General features: G+C 41.8%; 1 protein-coding gene across 1 annotated transcript; it reads left to right on the top strand.

Annotated features, from left to right (window-relative positions):
• Positions 1 to 4,522: 4,522 nt before the first annotated feature.
• On the top strand, positions 4,523 to 16,548 carry GPR89B (G protein-coupled receptor 89B). The gene is made up of 14 exons (XM_079974826.1): positions 4,523 to 4,722; positions 6,617 to 6,676; positions 7,588 to 7,691; positions 7,868 to 7,974; positions 8,104 to 8,205; positions 8,969 to 9,089; positions 9,612 to 9,692; positions 10,847 to 10,956; positions 11,915 to 12,003; positions 12,969 to 13,061; positions 13,452 to 13,547; positions 14,063 to 14,152; positions 14,776 to 14,841; positions 14,948 to 16,548. Exons 1-14 carry the CDS (start codon positions 4,681 to 4,683, stop codon positions 15,152 to 15,154), a joined length of 1,368 nt encoding a protein of 455 aa, XP_079830952.1. The 5' UTR covers positions 4,523 to 4,680; the 3' UTR covers positions 15,155 to 16,548.
• Positions 16,549 to 16,651: the final 103 nt, after the last annotated feature.

The raw sequence follows: 16,651 nt of genomic DNA on the forward strand, positions 1-16,651 counted from the left end.
TTTATATCGGTCCTGGAGGTTTTGTTAAATATGATTAGGGGGGACCAGCTGGTAAAAGGGATTCAGGTCGGAGCCAGACATTACAAATTGAAGGCCTTTGCAGATGACTTAGTATTGACCTTGCAAGAGCCAGACACTAGTACCAAAAGAGTTTTAGAATTAATTCAAGTATTTGGTCAGGTCGCAGGATTTAAGTTCAACAAACAAAAAACTAAGGTACTGGAAAAAAACTTAACAAATGTTGAAAGAGAGAGATTCCAAGAGGAAACTGGGTTAGTGGTGGCAAAGAGTGTAAAATACCTGGGGATTAACATGACATCTAAGAATGTAAACCTATTTAAGGATAACTATGATAAGTGCTGGACAGAGATAAAGAAAGACTTAGAAATATGGTCGAACCTGAAGCTTTCCTTGTTAGGTCGAATTGCAGTAATTAAAATGAATGTATTGCCTAGAATGTTATTTTTGTTTCAGACATTACAAATTGTTGATAAATTGGACTGCTTCAAGAAGTGGCAGAAAGATATATCTAAATTTGTCTGGCAGGGCAAAAAGCCCAGAATTAAGTTTAAGATACTTACCGATTCTAAAGAAAGAGGGGGGTTTGCCCTGCCGGACTTAAGACTGTACTATGAATCGGCAGCTTTCTGCTGGTTAAAAGACTGGCTACTTCTTGAAAATGCAGACATTCTAGACTTGGAAGGATTTGATAATAACTTCGGTTGGCATGCATATATTTGGTATGACAAGGTTAAAGTGTACAAGGGTTTTAAAAATCACATTGTTAGGAAAGCATTATACAATGTTTGGATTCGGTACAAAGATTTACTGGAAAATAAAACTCCCAGGTGGCTTTCACCAATGGAGGCCAAGGAGGTAAAGAAACTCAATATGAGAACTAATTGGCCGAAATATTCTGAAATTTTAGAACAAGAAGGTGGTGAACTTAAACTACAAAGTTATGAGAAAATAAAGTCCAAGGTACGGGATTGGCTCCATTATTTTCAAATAATGGAGGCCTACAAACAAGACAGGAAAATTGGTTTCCAGGTGGAGAAATCGAAATTAGAAACAGAACTGTTAGAACCCAATACTAAGAATTTATCAAGAATGTATAACTTGCTGTTGAAGTGGAATACAATAGATGAGACAGTGAAGCCAGCTATGATTAGATGGGCACAGGACATAGGCCATGACATTATGTTTGCTGACTGGGAGCAGTTATGGACCACAGGTATTAAATTCACGGCATGTAATGCCCTACGAGAAAACATTATGAAAATGATTTACAGGTGGTACATGACCCCAGTCAAGCTTGCGAAGATTTATCATTTGCCCAATAACAAATGTTGGAAATGTAAAGAGACTGAAGGTACCTTCTTCCACCTTTGGTGGACCTGCCCAAAGATTAAGGCCTTCTGGGAAATGATTTATAATGAGATTAAGAAAGTGCTTAAATGCACCTTTCACAAGAAACCAGAGGCATTTCTCTTGGGTATGGTCGGCCAGCTGGTGCCGAAGAAGGATAAGAATTTCTTTTTGTACGCTACTACGGCAGCAAGGATTCTCCTAGCAAAGTATTGGAAGACACAAGAGTTACCCACGCTGGAGGAATGGCAGGCGAAAGTGATCGACTTTATGGGACTGTCAGAAATGACCGGCAGAATCCGCGACCAAGAGAAAGAGACTGTGGAAGAAGATTGGAAGAAGTTTAAAATATATCTTAAGAGTTACTATAAAATTGAGGAGTGCTAAAATGCTGAGGGAGAGGAAGACGTAGAATTGCAGCGGTAAATTGTGTTTAGTTTAGGGTGAAATTGAAAAGGAGAATGAATTTATATTTAATTGGCTAAGAAGGGTTGCTGAACAATTGTTAAAATAAAGGATGCAAAAAGGGGAAGGCATGGGGAAGTCCGGGAAAAGAGGTTTATGGAAATAAGGTAAAGAAATTATGATTTTTTGTGTTTGTTTTTATGTTGTTTTTGTGTTTGTTAAAAATTGGAAATTAATAAAAATTTTATTTTTTAAAAAATAGATATTAAAAGGGCCAGCAAATTTTTGTTGTGATTGATGATATCTATGCTATAAACAACTTCACAATGGTTGTGAGCCTATGTTTTCAAAAAACAACAACAACAAGGAAATGCACTTGGAAAAATTTGACAGTGTAGTCACTTTCAAATCCCCATATTTAGTCCTGTTTCTCAAGTACTTTCCCCTTTTTCAGATACTGCTTTCTTCTTTTGTGTAAAGGCAAATTCTGTGAGGTTCTGACAGCCCACTCTGAAAACCCCATTCATCTTTACAACAACCTATTAAGACGGGGGTGGCGAACTAGATCCAGCCAGCAAGCCAGATCCTAGGTTCTCCCAAATCCAGGCTACCACTTTGACAGTTGGGTGATAAATTATTCCTCTGCGGTGTGGCAAGTCGCACTAGAAAAGAAAATCCAAGCTAAGTGAGCCTTGAAGCTACAGCCTATAAAATGACAGGCAGTGGCTTTAGCCCTGCTTTCAACAGGCATCCTTCCTAAGGAACTCAGAAGCACAGCCAGTCCCAGTAGGTTTACTCTCACCACAGATCAGCAGTGACAACCAACCTCCTTTCCCAATACACAACCAGGAGTGCACTTTAAGGCTCCCAACTGCACATTAGCAGCTGCATCTCTACCTGCCCCACACCTGAAATTAGGTCTGCAGGCTGGAGGTTCCCCACCTGATTTAAGATAATGCATTTATCCAATTGCAAATACAGATGTGAAATTGAGGCTGAAAAGGGAGCATAGGTAAAGGTAAAGGTACCCCTGCCCATACGGGCCAGTCTTGACAAACTCTGGGGTTGTGCGCCCATCTCACTTAAGAGGCCAGGGGCCAGCGCTGTCCGGAGACACTTCCGGGTCACGTGGCCAGCGTGACATCGCTGCTCTGGCGAGCCAGAGCCGCACACGGAAACGCCGTTTACCTTCCCGCTGGTAAGCGGTCCCTATTTACCTACTTGCACCCGGAGGTGCTTTCGAACTGCTAGGTTGGCAGGCGCTGGGACCGAGCAGCGGGAGCTCACCCTGCCGCAGGGATTCGAACCGCCGACCTTTCGATCGGCAAGTCCTAGGCGCTGAGGCTTTAACCCACAGCGCCACCTGCGTCCCTGTGAAAAGGGAGCATAGTGCAACTTAAATAATTGATTTAAGCAGATAATCAGGCTGTGAGACTTTTAAACAAACCACAAAGAGCTGACAGATTTACCCCTTTTCAAGTTTAATCTGTGCAGTACACAGACTCCCTCACCCACCTTGACCTGTCACATATAAATACACCCACTTCTCAGGTATGCTAGCAGCTAGCCAATGTGCACATAAAGCCCGGTACAAGAAGTTTGCACTTCACCCGGGTATTCGATTTCTGGTTTGCGAAGGCCGGCAGCCCCGCTGCCTGCACTCTGTATAAATCGGGCCTTTGTTCAAACCAGCCTTTACTTAATGATCACCCCGGGACACCTTGAATAAAATCTCCAAATAAATTGCACGACAGCACATTTTCTTTTCAGATAGGAGAAGGTGCATTAAAAAAAAACAAACAGCAAGCAAGCGGCATAAAATGAGATTACACAGGAGTCAAAAACAACCGGCAGATAGATTTGCAGAGTCCCTTTTGTTAACCGGAACCCCAGTTGCTGGAGAAGCCCGCCGGGTGCCGTCCCTTAAGGCGCCTCCAGCGAGCCGAGTACTCCCAGCTGAAAGGGAGCCGCTGTCGCCCTACGGGCGTAGCCAAAGGGGGTGGGACAGGGAGGGGCAGCTGCCCCACCCCTAAATCCATAAAAGTACGTAGCTAACTTAAGGTAATGCTCCCCGCCAACAAAAATCCCGCCGTCGCCCCTGCGTCGCCCTCCTCTCAGCCTTTGCACGCCTCGCCTCTTCCCCGCTCGCTTCTTCAGCTCCGTCCTCCTGATCCCCCAAAGCCTCGCCTCTATGGGACTCGCGCAAGTTTAATACCGGAAATGCAGGTTATGTGAGCGGCTCTATTTCCTATCTCTTAAGGTCCCAGCTATAAACATGTATAGATATATATATACATACATATACATACATATATATATATAGCATGTATAGATGTATGGTGGATGTCTCTATATATTTAGACCCTATTTTGCCTTTTTTCTCCTGGGTTGCAAATGAGAGTTACCCATAGAAAACAACGGAATGCTCTCTATATATTAAAAAATAAATATATATTACAAAAAACCCTTTTCTGTAGTATTTGCTATTGGGCAGAAGCGTGTCCCGCTTTTCCGAAGGCGGCAGCAGCAGCAGCAGCAGCAGCAGCACAGGCAGTTCATGCTTTCCTCCAGCAGGTTAGATCTACAGTAATTTCGTTTTATTTTATTTTAGGTGGTTGGGGAAGCCACATAAAGAAACCGGGAAGTTCCACCTCCAGAAAAGGCTATGAGCTATTCTTCTCATTTCCTATCTCTATGTCCTATGACTCCGTGGCCCCGCCTCCCCGATCGTGGCGCCCGGTAATGAGGCAGCGGAAAGGGGGCGGGGCCAAGCCGAGGTGCTCTGAGCTGGCGCTCACGAGCCCGACTGAGTAAGGGGAGAAGTGGCCGTTGGGACTTGGGGAGGGGGAGAGGTTGAGTGAGAGAGAGAGACGCATCTCTCCCCTTCGGGAGGGTTTTCTCTCCACTATGAGCTTCCTGATTGACTCCAGCATCATGGTCGTATCTCAGGTAACGAGGCCCCCGCTCCTTCCCTCTTTGTCCCCCCCCCCCCACGCAGCCACAGCTATGTCACCCCCCCCCCCCGAAAAAGGAGTTGGAACTTCCTAGTCTCCTCATTCCACTTAAGCTCGGCAGAACGAGGCGATAGGAAGGTGGACGGGACCACTTCCGGCTGCAGGTGGAGGGAGGAAGATGGACTGTACCATTTTTGAAAGTGGGCGGGGGGAGAGACCCACATTTTCCAGTAGCTTCAATATGATAAAAAGGAAAAAAGAGAGACAAGCCCAGTGGCACAGAAGGGATTGGGCTGGGTTGGAACTTCTCTGCTTGCAGAGCTCTCTTTCCAGATTTTTCACTTGCAGGAACCTCCAGGAGCAATGACATTTACCTGTACTCTGAAGAGGTGCACCTGTTCTGCTAGCTCATTGTGCAGCATCTGTAGACTAGGCCTCTGCCAGCTTATGCCAAAATAGAGCGGGAGGTGGGCTAGGGCCCTCCCACCTTATCATGTGGCAAGCGCTCTCTCTGTCTCTCCCTCCCTGCCAACTGCAAGCTTTCAACTTGTTTCCCATGTTTGTTAAAGGGGATGCTGCATTTCAGAAGTGGCTTATGGGGTCCATTTTTATCCATGGCTCTTCAGATTGCTTGTGGGGTTCTTGGCATACTTGGTTTGTGGTATTATTATAAATTAAACTGCCTACTTGCTTGTTACACCAAAGGTGTCTAAGGGATTTGCAACTTAAAAACATAAGAAAAAGTAAAAGCACATTGTAACCTATTCATTTACACAAAAACACATGTGGGTCATGAGCACAAGAAATTCCTTTGTAAGGATGACCATGTTTATATTTCATATCTTGGGTGTCCTAGTGTGTTAGGGTGGATTACAGTTCTTTAAAATAAACGTTTACAAATAGTTCAAAACTCAAGTACTTATGGCCAGACTTTTGTTAGTTTTTTGAAGGATGTTGAAACAGACGTTTATAATCAGCATTTTCTTAAGTTGTATGCTGGACTTTTAAACTGCTGCTATGCTTTAGTTGGATAATATATGTATTTTAAAAAATGTTTTATGGTGTTGTTATGCAAGCCACTTTGGAAGAGATTTGTCTTGAAAGGTGGCATAAACAAATACAATAGGATTGCATTGTTAGTGACACATACTTACAGAAGTTCAAAACCTTGAATAAAAAGTATATTGATTCCCACTCTCTTCTGTTTTTAATGTGCCAGAACAAATAGATGAAGTATTGCTGCTATCTTCTCATGTGGCATGGTTTCAGTGTTTGAAACTCCCATTGTTCAAGGTGCATTTTGCAACAGGGAATTTCATTAGCGTGAGCAGTTTCTTATCTCTGTGTGCAGTACTGTGCCTGAGATTTCAGATTAAAACTGTAGAGTGGAAGGAAAGGAGAATGCTTTTCTGGCACCCCATGTCCAGCTACTCTCTGAAGACTGGAGAAAAGACCCTCTTAAGAATATTACGGGGGTGGGCAGGGGAAGGACACTAGACCATGTGAAAAATGAACATAATATTTTATCTGCAGTTTATTTTCAGCTTTGTATTCTTGTTATAAAAAAGCACACCTAGACATTCTGTTGTTGCACCCATAACCTAGGTTTAAGGTGCTATTTAGCTACTAGTTTTCATAATCTCAGTTTCTAACACTGCATGGCTTCATATTTTAGAAACCTCTCCCCCCCCCCACTACAATACTGTTTATTTGTTCTAGGAAGAAACAAATCCCAATCTAGTTACACCACAGTTTAAAAACTTTTTAGTGTATCAAGTATCTTACTTTGAAAGCAGAAATATACTTGCATGTACTAAGAAATTTTAAGATTTCAGAATTTTGAAACGGCAAAATTTGAAACCGTTAACTGCCCTTCTGTCCCTCTGCAGGTGCTCTTCTTTGGATTTGGATGGCTGTTCTTCATGCGTCGGCTCTTCAAAGATTATGAGGTGGGGACCATCAACTGTAACTTTATTGTGACCTGAAAGTGAAGCTGCCAATATAGGAAGATATAAAGTTGAGTTCAAATAATTTAGGAAACAATCCTGAAGCAGATGTCAGTGGATCTGCAGGATCCTAAGCATCCTTGTTCTCCTGAAATGTCCCCAAACTGGCTGCAAAATTCTGCCATCCTTGGATTTATTTTCTCCTATAGTGGTCAGTGAGGGAAACCTTACAGAAACTGACCATGACAGGAAGAATAAGAAAAAGCCTGTCCCTCCACCTTCTGCCCTGGCTGGCAGTTTCTCTGCTGGGAATCTCACTCCTTCAGATTGTTATACCATCTTATACCTGCTTACCTGAGAAGAAGCCCTCTTGAACTCAGGGGCTTACTTAGGAAGCCACCTTATACCAATCCAGATGTTAACAAATGACAACTCCCATCAGCCTCAGCAGGCATGGACAGTGGCTAGGGATGATGGGAGTTGTAGTTCAGCAAGAACTGGAGGGCCAAAGGCTCTGCACACCTGCTCTACTAAGGCCATAAGCCTAAGCACATTCATTTGAGTACAAACCTCATTGAGATATAGTTGTGAGTAGTTATGCATTGGAGTGGACTTTAGGACTCCTTACTGTTATGTTTGTTTGATCAGTTGTCATAAAACACAGTTTAGAGTTAATTTGCTTACAATTTTAAAAAGGTTTTCTGCATTTAATCAGATGTCACAGAAAATAGTTACAGGAGGTGAAATAATTATCTGTTAACCTATCAATAAAGGCTTATTTGAGAACTTGGGTATAGGTCCCATTATATGTTTACATCTTAAAGCACCGACATTTTCTTTCCACTCAGAAATGAATGTCAAATACTTTGCTTGTGGAAGTGACTTCTGTTTCTGCTCTACTGGCTTTATTACAGGTGCGGCAGTATGTTGTACAGGTTGTCTTCTCTGTCACCTTTGCGTTTTCCTGCACCATGTTTGAACTTATCATTTTTGAGATACTAGGGGTCCTAAACAGCAGGTAAGCATAGCAGCTAATGTTAGAATGTTTCAGAAGGACTGTCACCTTAATGCCTTTGATGGGCTTATTTATTTGTTTTGTTCTGGTCCTGTCAAGTTGTAAATGATTAAGAATGATTTTAAAATTTCCTCTGTGGTGATGATCTGGTAGTGAACAGCCCTTCTTTTATTTTCCAGCTCTAGGTATTTTCACTGGAAGTTGAACCTCTGTGTGATTTTGCTTGTCCTTGTATTCATGGTTCCCTTTTACATCGGCTACTTTGTTGTGAGCAACATCCGATTGTGTAAGTTTGCATGTACTTCAAAACACTATAGTGGCCCAAGCGCTTTAGGTTGCCAGCCAAAGTAACACTTGTCATTCCAAATAGATAACGACCTTAATAATTTTTGACTTTCTTTGTTATTAATTTTAGTGCACAGACACAGACTGCTTTTTGCCTGTGTTGTCTGGCTAACATTCATGTATTTCTTCTGGAAACTGGGGGATCCATTTCCTATCCTCAGTCCAAAACATGGTGAGTTTCATACAACATTTCAGTTCATTGTCTGCTGCTTATGAGCTCCCTGAAATGAATCTCTGTGTGTAGCGTACAGTATCTGTACATAGCATACCTGACTATTTATGCTTGATCTGTGCTGACAAAAGGGACCCTCATGTTTAATGGTATTGTGGGGAAAAGTCAGGATCTCTGAATTAATGAGTGGTTTTTGTTGACACTTGATAGATCAGATACTCATACCACACAATCCAGTGCATATTTACTCATAGGTCTCTTTCTTAGACTGCGGTTCTAACTATGTTTACTCAAAAGTAAGACCTGTTGAATTCAGTGGGGCTTACTTCCAGGTGAGTGGGGTTAGGACTGCAGCCTTGGATGCTGCTTGTGTCACCAGGATCTTTTTTAGCCCTCTAAAGTTGCAACAGACACCTGCAATCACATGCTCGTTTTGTAAAAATAGTAAGTCCTGAGGAAATCCTGACCTATAAAATTTATTATTTCTAGAAAGAATTTTTCAGCACATGGTGGGTCCTTCAGAAATTGAGTATTCCTGTATTCCTTTGCTTATCACAAGAGGTGTATGAGATGGCACATGTTTTCTAGTATCCTTACAGAAGAGTATTCACATCGCTTTGGAATTATGCCAGTAGATGCTAAATAACTGAAGTTATGCTAGGAATTTTAGAACAAAATGATTTGTGCAAATGTAACTATGGTGCTTTTCTGTATTCTCGAGAACATAGTGACAGAATTAACTTAATATTTTCTTTTCTGTTAGGAATTCTATCCATAGAACAACTCATCAGTCGAGTGGGAGTGATTGGGGTGACCCTCATGGCTCTACTTTCGGGGTTTGGTGCAGTCAATTGCCCATACACTTATATGTCTTATTTTCTCAGGTAAATGGTGTTTCCTGATTTTTGTTTCCTTCAGCGCCAAGTTTTCAGAAATGCCTCCTCAGAGTTGGTAGTTCCACCCCCATCCCCTCTGTGGGATGCTGATTCTAGCATTATACGCGCAGTCTTTTTATTGACCCTATCTAGAATATGAGTACAGTGGTACCTTGGGTTACAGATGCTTCAGGTTATGCATTTTCAGGTTGCGCACCGCACCAAACCTGGAAGTACCAGAATGGGTTACTTTCGGGTTTTGGCGCTTGCGCATACACAGAAGTGCTGAATCGCGCTTTGCACATGCGCAGAAGCGCTGAATTGCAACGCACACGTGTGCAGACGCTGCACTGCGGGTTGCGAATGTGCCTCCCGCACGGATCACGTTCGCAACCCAAGGTTCTACTGTATTATGCTCCACTGGAACTGGGTTAAGAGGAGTGGCTCAAAATTGGGGAAGCTTTGGGTTGGACATTACTATTATTGGAAGTCAGAACCATATCAATAGGTTTGTATGGGTGTCTGTTACAGGAACGTGACAGATGCAGACATTCTAGCTCTGGAGCGCCGTCTCCTCCAAACCATGGACATGATCATCAGCAAGAAGAAAAGGTGAGACCAACTACAGCAGGAAATCCTTTTACTTCTTTTGAAGTAACTTCATTACACAAACTTGCCAGTTCATGGATGATTTCTGTCGTTTAGAGGATCAGAGAATAACGGAGCTAAAATAGTTAAAAAACTGATGAACCGGATGGAATGAGTTTGTTTAAAATATTCTTATACTAGCTCTTTATTTTTTTTTTTAAAAAAAAACATGAGGCGGTTAACAAAAATACAACTTATTAAAATTGTGATAAAGCTAAAATATAAGAGCTCTACAAAAATAAAAACCAATATAAAACAACCCATACCAGATGTTACAAGGTCACAGGAGGTAGATATTGAAGGCCTGCAAAGGCCTGGGAGAAAAACTCAGTTTTAAGCAATCGCAGAATGAACATAATTGGTCGCTGCTTGCCTTTTACAAGAGAGGTGATGATTCCACAAGTGGGTTCCTTTCCTGACAAAGGGCTTCCATTTTGGCTACTTTGGTCCCCAAACCATGCAGAAATGACTCGTATCCATTTCTTCCAAGAGTGCCTTGAGCTGCCACCACCCTTGTGTTGTGCCATTAGATGTGAATTAGATGCTACAGGAAGGGGAGTCAGTTGAAGTGGCCTCTATGTTGTGCCTGTTTCATATGCTCCATGAGGCACCCAAGTTTTGATTTTCATGGGTAGAACTGCGAACTGCATAAATAATACTGATCATGTTTTCAGTAAAGAAGTTTCTATGTTATATTATGATGAATTGTTTCAGGATGACATGAGCTGTACTGATAGCATATAAATGATGACATAAGTAAAATAAACGTAAACTTTGTGAACTAATGCTGTTATTTTAATAGCTGAAGTCTGCAGAAAAGCTTTGTATTATCTTTATTACCTAGGAGCAAAATAAAATTTATCAGTACCTAATTGTGGAGGCCTCCTGACTCTTACCTAATGACATGGAAGTCAGCTACTGATATTGCTTAGGAAATGCACGATTACCACTTTCCTGAATTGTGTTAATATACACTTTTTCAAAAGTTCGTCTGTTACGTTGATAGCAACGTTCTGAATTCCAGATTTTGAAAAATCTAAACTTTGAAATGTGATGATTGGTTTTTGGTTCTAGTTTGTATCTCTCTTTTTTAGCACTTGACTTTTCCTCCCAATCAGGATAGCGATGGTTCACAGAAACATGTTCCAGAGAGGGGAAGTTAACAACAAGCCCACTGGTTTCTGGGGGATGATAAAAAGTGTGGCATCATCTTCACCAGGCAGCGAAAGTATCCTTTATTTCCTTAGTTCTACTTTGGGGAATGGGAAAGGGGGAAACCATAACGGAGCTGAGTTAAGATAAAAGGGAAAGGGGGAATGTAAGGATCCCATTTACTATTGTGCAGATTACAGACTATGCAGAATCCCTTACCTTCCACTCCTTGAGATTAGCATACCTCAGAGTGAACAACCCTTAACTCAAGCCTAAGCACCAGGGCCTGATCTAGTGGGGGCACTTATGCTCATGCCCACTTCTACATAAGTGAGAAATTATCATAGATGTTGGCCTTTGGGAAATATGGAAATGGGCATGGATTTAGTTGCGTAGCCTCGATATATCAGTACCATGCATTGTTATCTTCCCTTCTATGTGCCTCCTTGCCTGACTGCAATGACAGTTGTGCTTTTTCCTGTCTGCTGGATATACCCAGTGACATGAGGCAGAAAACACACAGCAACATGATTTTCAGGGGACTGATAAAACTGCCTTGGATTAGTATTGCTATATGTATATAGTGGTACCTCAGGTTAAGTACTTAATTTGTTCTGGAGGTCCGTTCTTAACCTGAAATTGTTCTTAACCTGAAGCACCACTTTAGCTAATGGGGTCTCCCGCTGGTGCCGCGCCGCCGGAGCACGATTTCTGTTCTCATCTCATCCTGAAGCAAAGTTCTTAACTCGAGTTACTATTTCTGGGTTAGCAGAGTCTGTAACCTGAAGCGTATGTAACCCGAGGTACCACTGTATTTTAGTATACAACGTGCATCATTGGTTGTAATCCTGCAGGTGGCAGCAGTGTACAGTTTCTGATTTGTAGCCCAGGAGTTAGAAAGGACCTGTTATTTCAGAAAATGTCAAAGCTTTTTTTTCATGCGATAGCTCAGGAATGAAAAGGAACATTGAAATATGTATTGTTTTTGGATGGTATTATACATGATTTTGTCCTTGACAACTGTCATTTACCAGATCTGGCAGTTATCCAGCAGGAGGTAGATGCTTTGGAGGAGCTGAGTCAGCAGCTTTTCTTGGAAACTGCTGACCTGCATGCTACCAAGGTGCAGGCAAAGGGGGACTGTTCTCATGCCTGATGGGTGGGTGAAAGGGAAAAAAGACTTTAGAAATCTACCAGCAAGCGAACACGATACAGGAGACCAGTGGCGTAGCGTGGGGGGGGCGGGGGGGGGGCGGCCGCACCGGGCGCAACATCTGGGGTTAGGGCAAATCCACGGGTTAGGGGGCGCAAATCCACGGGTTAGGGGGCGCAAATTACTTGCCTTGCCCCGGGTGCTGACAACCCACGCTACGCCACTGCAGGAGACGTAGCTTTATGATACTCTGATAAGTAGCCATTAGCCTTCTCTCGGATCATGTCCCCTGGAGTAAACCACAATTTTATGTTGCATTTGGTTATCCCAGTCTAGATATATTTTTGTTCATATTATTGCTATTTGCAAGTCGTGATCACTTTTTAAAAAAATCTAACTCAAAGTGACTTTTAAAAAGCAACATAAAACTAAAGCAGAGTAAAAGCCCAAAATACATTCATAACACATCCCACTTACTTTAGTAGATAATTCTGCAGATAATTTAAGGCCCATGGCTTAGTGGAAGAGACAAAGTTTTGCCGGGTGCCTAAAAGTAGATAGTGATCAGTGCAGGTGTGCTTCCCTTTATTAATCAAAGCTTCATCAAGTGGTCAATATGTGTGCCATATTGAAGCTTATTGAAAGGGAGAGCATGCATGTTGTTGTAACATTAAGGGCATTCCTGGAAGCTTGGAGACCTGGGCTTATTCTGTTGTGTCACTTGAATTTATACTCTCCAGGGCCTATGCAAACGTGGCTCTGGCAGCACCTCACAGATTCTTCGTATGTAAAGGGGCCTGCTTGCTTTTTCTGTCACATGGTCTGTATGAGATGGAAATTGTTTTATTTCATGTTAAGAAACCCATGAGATATGATGTGCTGGTTTTAGAATGCATCTGGATGCCTCCTGAACCTGAACATTTTCTTCTTTGCAGGAGAGGATAGAATACTCTAAAACATTCCAAGGGAAATACTTTAACTTTCTGGGCTACTTTTTCTCAATCTACTGTGTCTGGAAAATTTTTATGGTATGTATCTGTGCCATTAGAATGACAGTTTATATTTTGCAAAGGCTGTGCTTGGAAGGAGAGATTTCTGCATCTTGTAATCTTAACATGTAAATATTATTCAGCAGCTAGAGTTCAGGCAGTTTTTAAAATTGACCTCTCGTTGAATTTCAGTAAGACTGATTTTGAGGCCAGAGTGTGATGTTCATCTTATAACTACATAGTATCACTGGGCAGTATTGCCTGTCTCTTTGCATGTGTGTGTGTGTGCATGTGTATGTGTATGCACATCCATGCTTTGTAGCTTGTTTACCATGCTGGGCAATTTCCCATGAAAGCAGCGGTGTATGTGTGATGTTTTTAGTGAAGGTAGCTTAAGTAATATGATGCTTCTTTCTCTCTCATCAACAGGCAACAATCAATATTGTCTTTGACAGAGTTGGAAAGACAGACCCAGTCACACGAGGAATTGAGATAACTGTGAACTATTTGGGGATCCAGTTTGATGTGAGGACTATTTTAAAATCCACCTTCTTTCTTCAGTGTTCCTTTATTCTTATTTTATTCTACTCTGTTCTGAGCTGGATATTAATTCAATGTGCTAACTACTTCTAAAAATCTGTAGGTATTGAAGTGAGTGATTCTAAAACTTTAGAAAATTCATATGTATCACTGGGTTTTCAATAGAACTATTCATCTTTAAAATTTAAGTTCCAGTCTTCTGTTTGCCCAGAAGATGGCAGTACTATCTTAGGTACTAGAGAATGCATTGGCCTAGATTAAACACCTATACACCTTTAGTCACTCTAAAAAGAAGTTTAAATCCAGTGTTGTGTACACCAACCTGGTACGAACTCTTGGTTTATCTGCTATAGGTTTATATGAAAATATTCTTGCTTGAACTTCTCCAGAGAACATTGAATGCATAAACAATATCTGAAAATAAGCAGCCTACTAAATCCATACTCTGTAGATATGAGCATCTCTGTGAGCTTAACTGTTTCCTTTCTGTGTTATTGCAGGTAAAATTCTGGTCTCAGCATATTTCCTTTATCCTTGTTGGAATAATTATTGTCACCTCTATCAGGGGTTTATTGATTACACTCACAAAGGTAGGCCTGTACATGGTCTTATTATATATATAATGAGTATAAGCAGAAAAGTGTGCGTTCATCAGAACTTAGCTTTTAAGAATTTGGGGGCAGAACCACACAACACACGCAAACACTAAAGGCAGCACCACAAGGTGGATCCCCTTCTTCCCCTTACAGTGGTTCTCAACCTGTGGGTCCCCAGATGTTGTTGGACTACAACTCCCATAATCCCTGAGCTCTGGCCTTGCTAGCTAGGGGTGATGGGAGTTGTAGTTCAACAACATCTGAGGACCCACAGGTTGAGAAAGGCTGCGTAGCATGTAGTTCCACCAACCTCATGATTTGTGTTGTCATACTGAGCAAGTCTCCCACCCTGAGCCACATTCTTCACTGGTGAAGGCAAGAGAGTGCTCCCAGTGTGTCTTTAACATGGGTATATAAGTGACTGTTGGAATTGGAACCGTTTCTATTGGGCAGCTAATGAGTTGTACGGACCATTTTGTTGGTTAGAAAGCAATGACATTATGCAACAGAATAGCCATTTCTACTGTCCCTTGAAATTTAATTAGAATGTTGTACTTAGAACAACATATTGGATTATATATCTATATATAGATGGTTTTCTGTGTTTTGTCTTCCAGTTTTTCTATGCTATCTCAAGCAGCAAGTCTTCCAATGTCATTGTTCTGTTATTGGCACAAATAATGGTGAGTGTTTTAGCCCCAAATGGTGAACAGATACTTCTTGCCCACTCTTAGCTATGTAAGCAGCTGGAAATGGGGATGCCTGATGTTTCCTTTCTCTCTTCTGCAGGGGATGTATTTTGTGTCTTCAGTGCTTCTGATTCGAATGAGTATGCCTCCAGAGTATCGCACCATCATTACGGAAGTTCTAGGAGAATTACAGTTTAACTTCTACCACCGCTGGTTTGATGTTATATTTCTGGTCAGTGCTCTCTCCAGCATCCTCTTCCTCTACCTGGCGCATAAGCAGGCTCCTGAAAAGCACATGGCACTCTGAATCCGTCTTAGTTCTTCACTGTGTGATGGACGAAAGCAAAGTATTTGGCATATTGCCATCTTTTTTTTGCGATGGATTATCAGTTCTTTGACAAGAACCAAATATGTCAGCGTAGGCAAAAGGAGAGGCAAGAAATAGCCCCAAGAAACAACCCTTGTGCTATAAGCATGTCCTTGAGTGGAAATAAATCACAAGGAGTGAAAGGGCAGCTCTCTCAAAAGCAGAATGGAAAGAAACAGTTCTGTGATGTTTAGTAAGTGTGATTGGCAAGATGTCTGCTTAAATGTCTTAATCTGGAAGTGGTGATTCTGGAACTGAACATCTAAATAAACCAGCTTTTATAACAATTCACAATATTGTTGTGATAATCCTACAGACTTTGGAAATGAGTTACTTCTCCGAAGATGGAATGAAGAGTGGTGAATTAACAAGGGTCTGGATATTTCAAAAGCAGCTTTGGGCAGCTTGTGACCAATCAAACTGAATGTTGCTTGCCAGGGTTTTGTTCCTACCCTTTCTAGTGCTGGCATGTCACTGTATCATTAGTGGGCTGTGTAGCCCTCGTCAAAGAAGGTATATCTCAGCCCCTTTGCTGGTTCATTGGATCTTAGCTCAGTCCTTATCCATTTCCATTCCATATTGTAAGGAGAAATGATACCATGCAGAAATTTGATAGCAAATACTCCTATGTATATTACATATATGATGTTTGTTTTCCTCCTTGTGGATCCCAGTGTAACCTAACATACTGCTGATGAAACCTACCTCTTGATTCCAGAATTAGGTGTATCAGAGAAACCCTCCATATGGCTAGGAAGTGGATACTCAGGGCAATGATAAGGCAGCTCAGTGAGACATGGATTAAAAATGGTCATGTTGTAGTTAGGTAGATTCAAAAGCTCTCTTCTAATATGCATGAACAGACTGAAGAAGGGGCAGAGGAAATGCCTGAAAGAAGCAATTAATAAAGGCCTGCAGCTCCACCCTGTTTCCCCCCCAGCAAGAATGATCTATGAACTTTTTCTCTGCCACCGCTTCTGATGGGGAAACAGTTGCCAGACTTAGTACTGATTGATTTGACTATTGGGACAGCAGCTTCTGTTTATGGAAGAGAACAGGGAACCCTCCACCAAGCAGACTGTGATTGGAAACTGAGCAGCAGCGGCTTCTTCTGCCTCCTCCGCACAGCACATGACAGAGAGGGCCGTGGGTTGAAGAGAAAGGTGAAAGACCACCTGATGCAGCAAGGGGGCTGAATGCATGGATTAAGGTTTGGAATTGTAGAAGATTTAGGTGAGGGTTGCTAGAGGAGATCAAGGGATTTACTATATGTGGGAAATAAAAAAAAGGATAGCAAATATGATAAAAAATGAAATAAAAACCTTAGCCATGTATTTTCATGTGTATACATTTTGTAGTCTAAAGTTGGTTCACTTTTTTGTTAATGCACCTTGTTTGACCTCATCTGCTATCAGAAAGAGGCAAAAGTTGGGTTCT

Source organism: Podarcis cretensis (genome assembly GCF_951804945.1).
Source record: "Podarcis cretensis genome assembly, chromosome: 4".
Classification (NCBI taxonomy): domain Eukaryota; kingdom Metazoa; phylum Chordata; class Lepidosauria; order Squamata; family Lacertidae; genus Podarcis; species Podarcis cretensis.

Coding starts and splice junctions, on each gene's coding strand:
- GPR89B (XM_079974826.1), top strand. CDS start 4,681: ATGAGCTTCCTGATTGACTCCAGCATCATGGTCGTATCTCAG. Junction 4,723..6,616: donor GCATCATGGTCGTATCTCAG/GTAACGAGGCCC, acceptor GTCCCTCTGCAG/GTGCTCTTCTTTGGATTTGG. Junction 9,693..10,846: donor ATCATCAGCAAGAAGAAAAG/GTGAGACCAACT, acceptor CCTCCCAATCAG/GATAGCGATGGTTCACAGAA.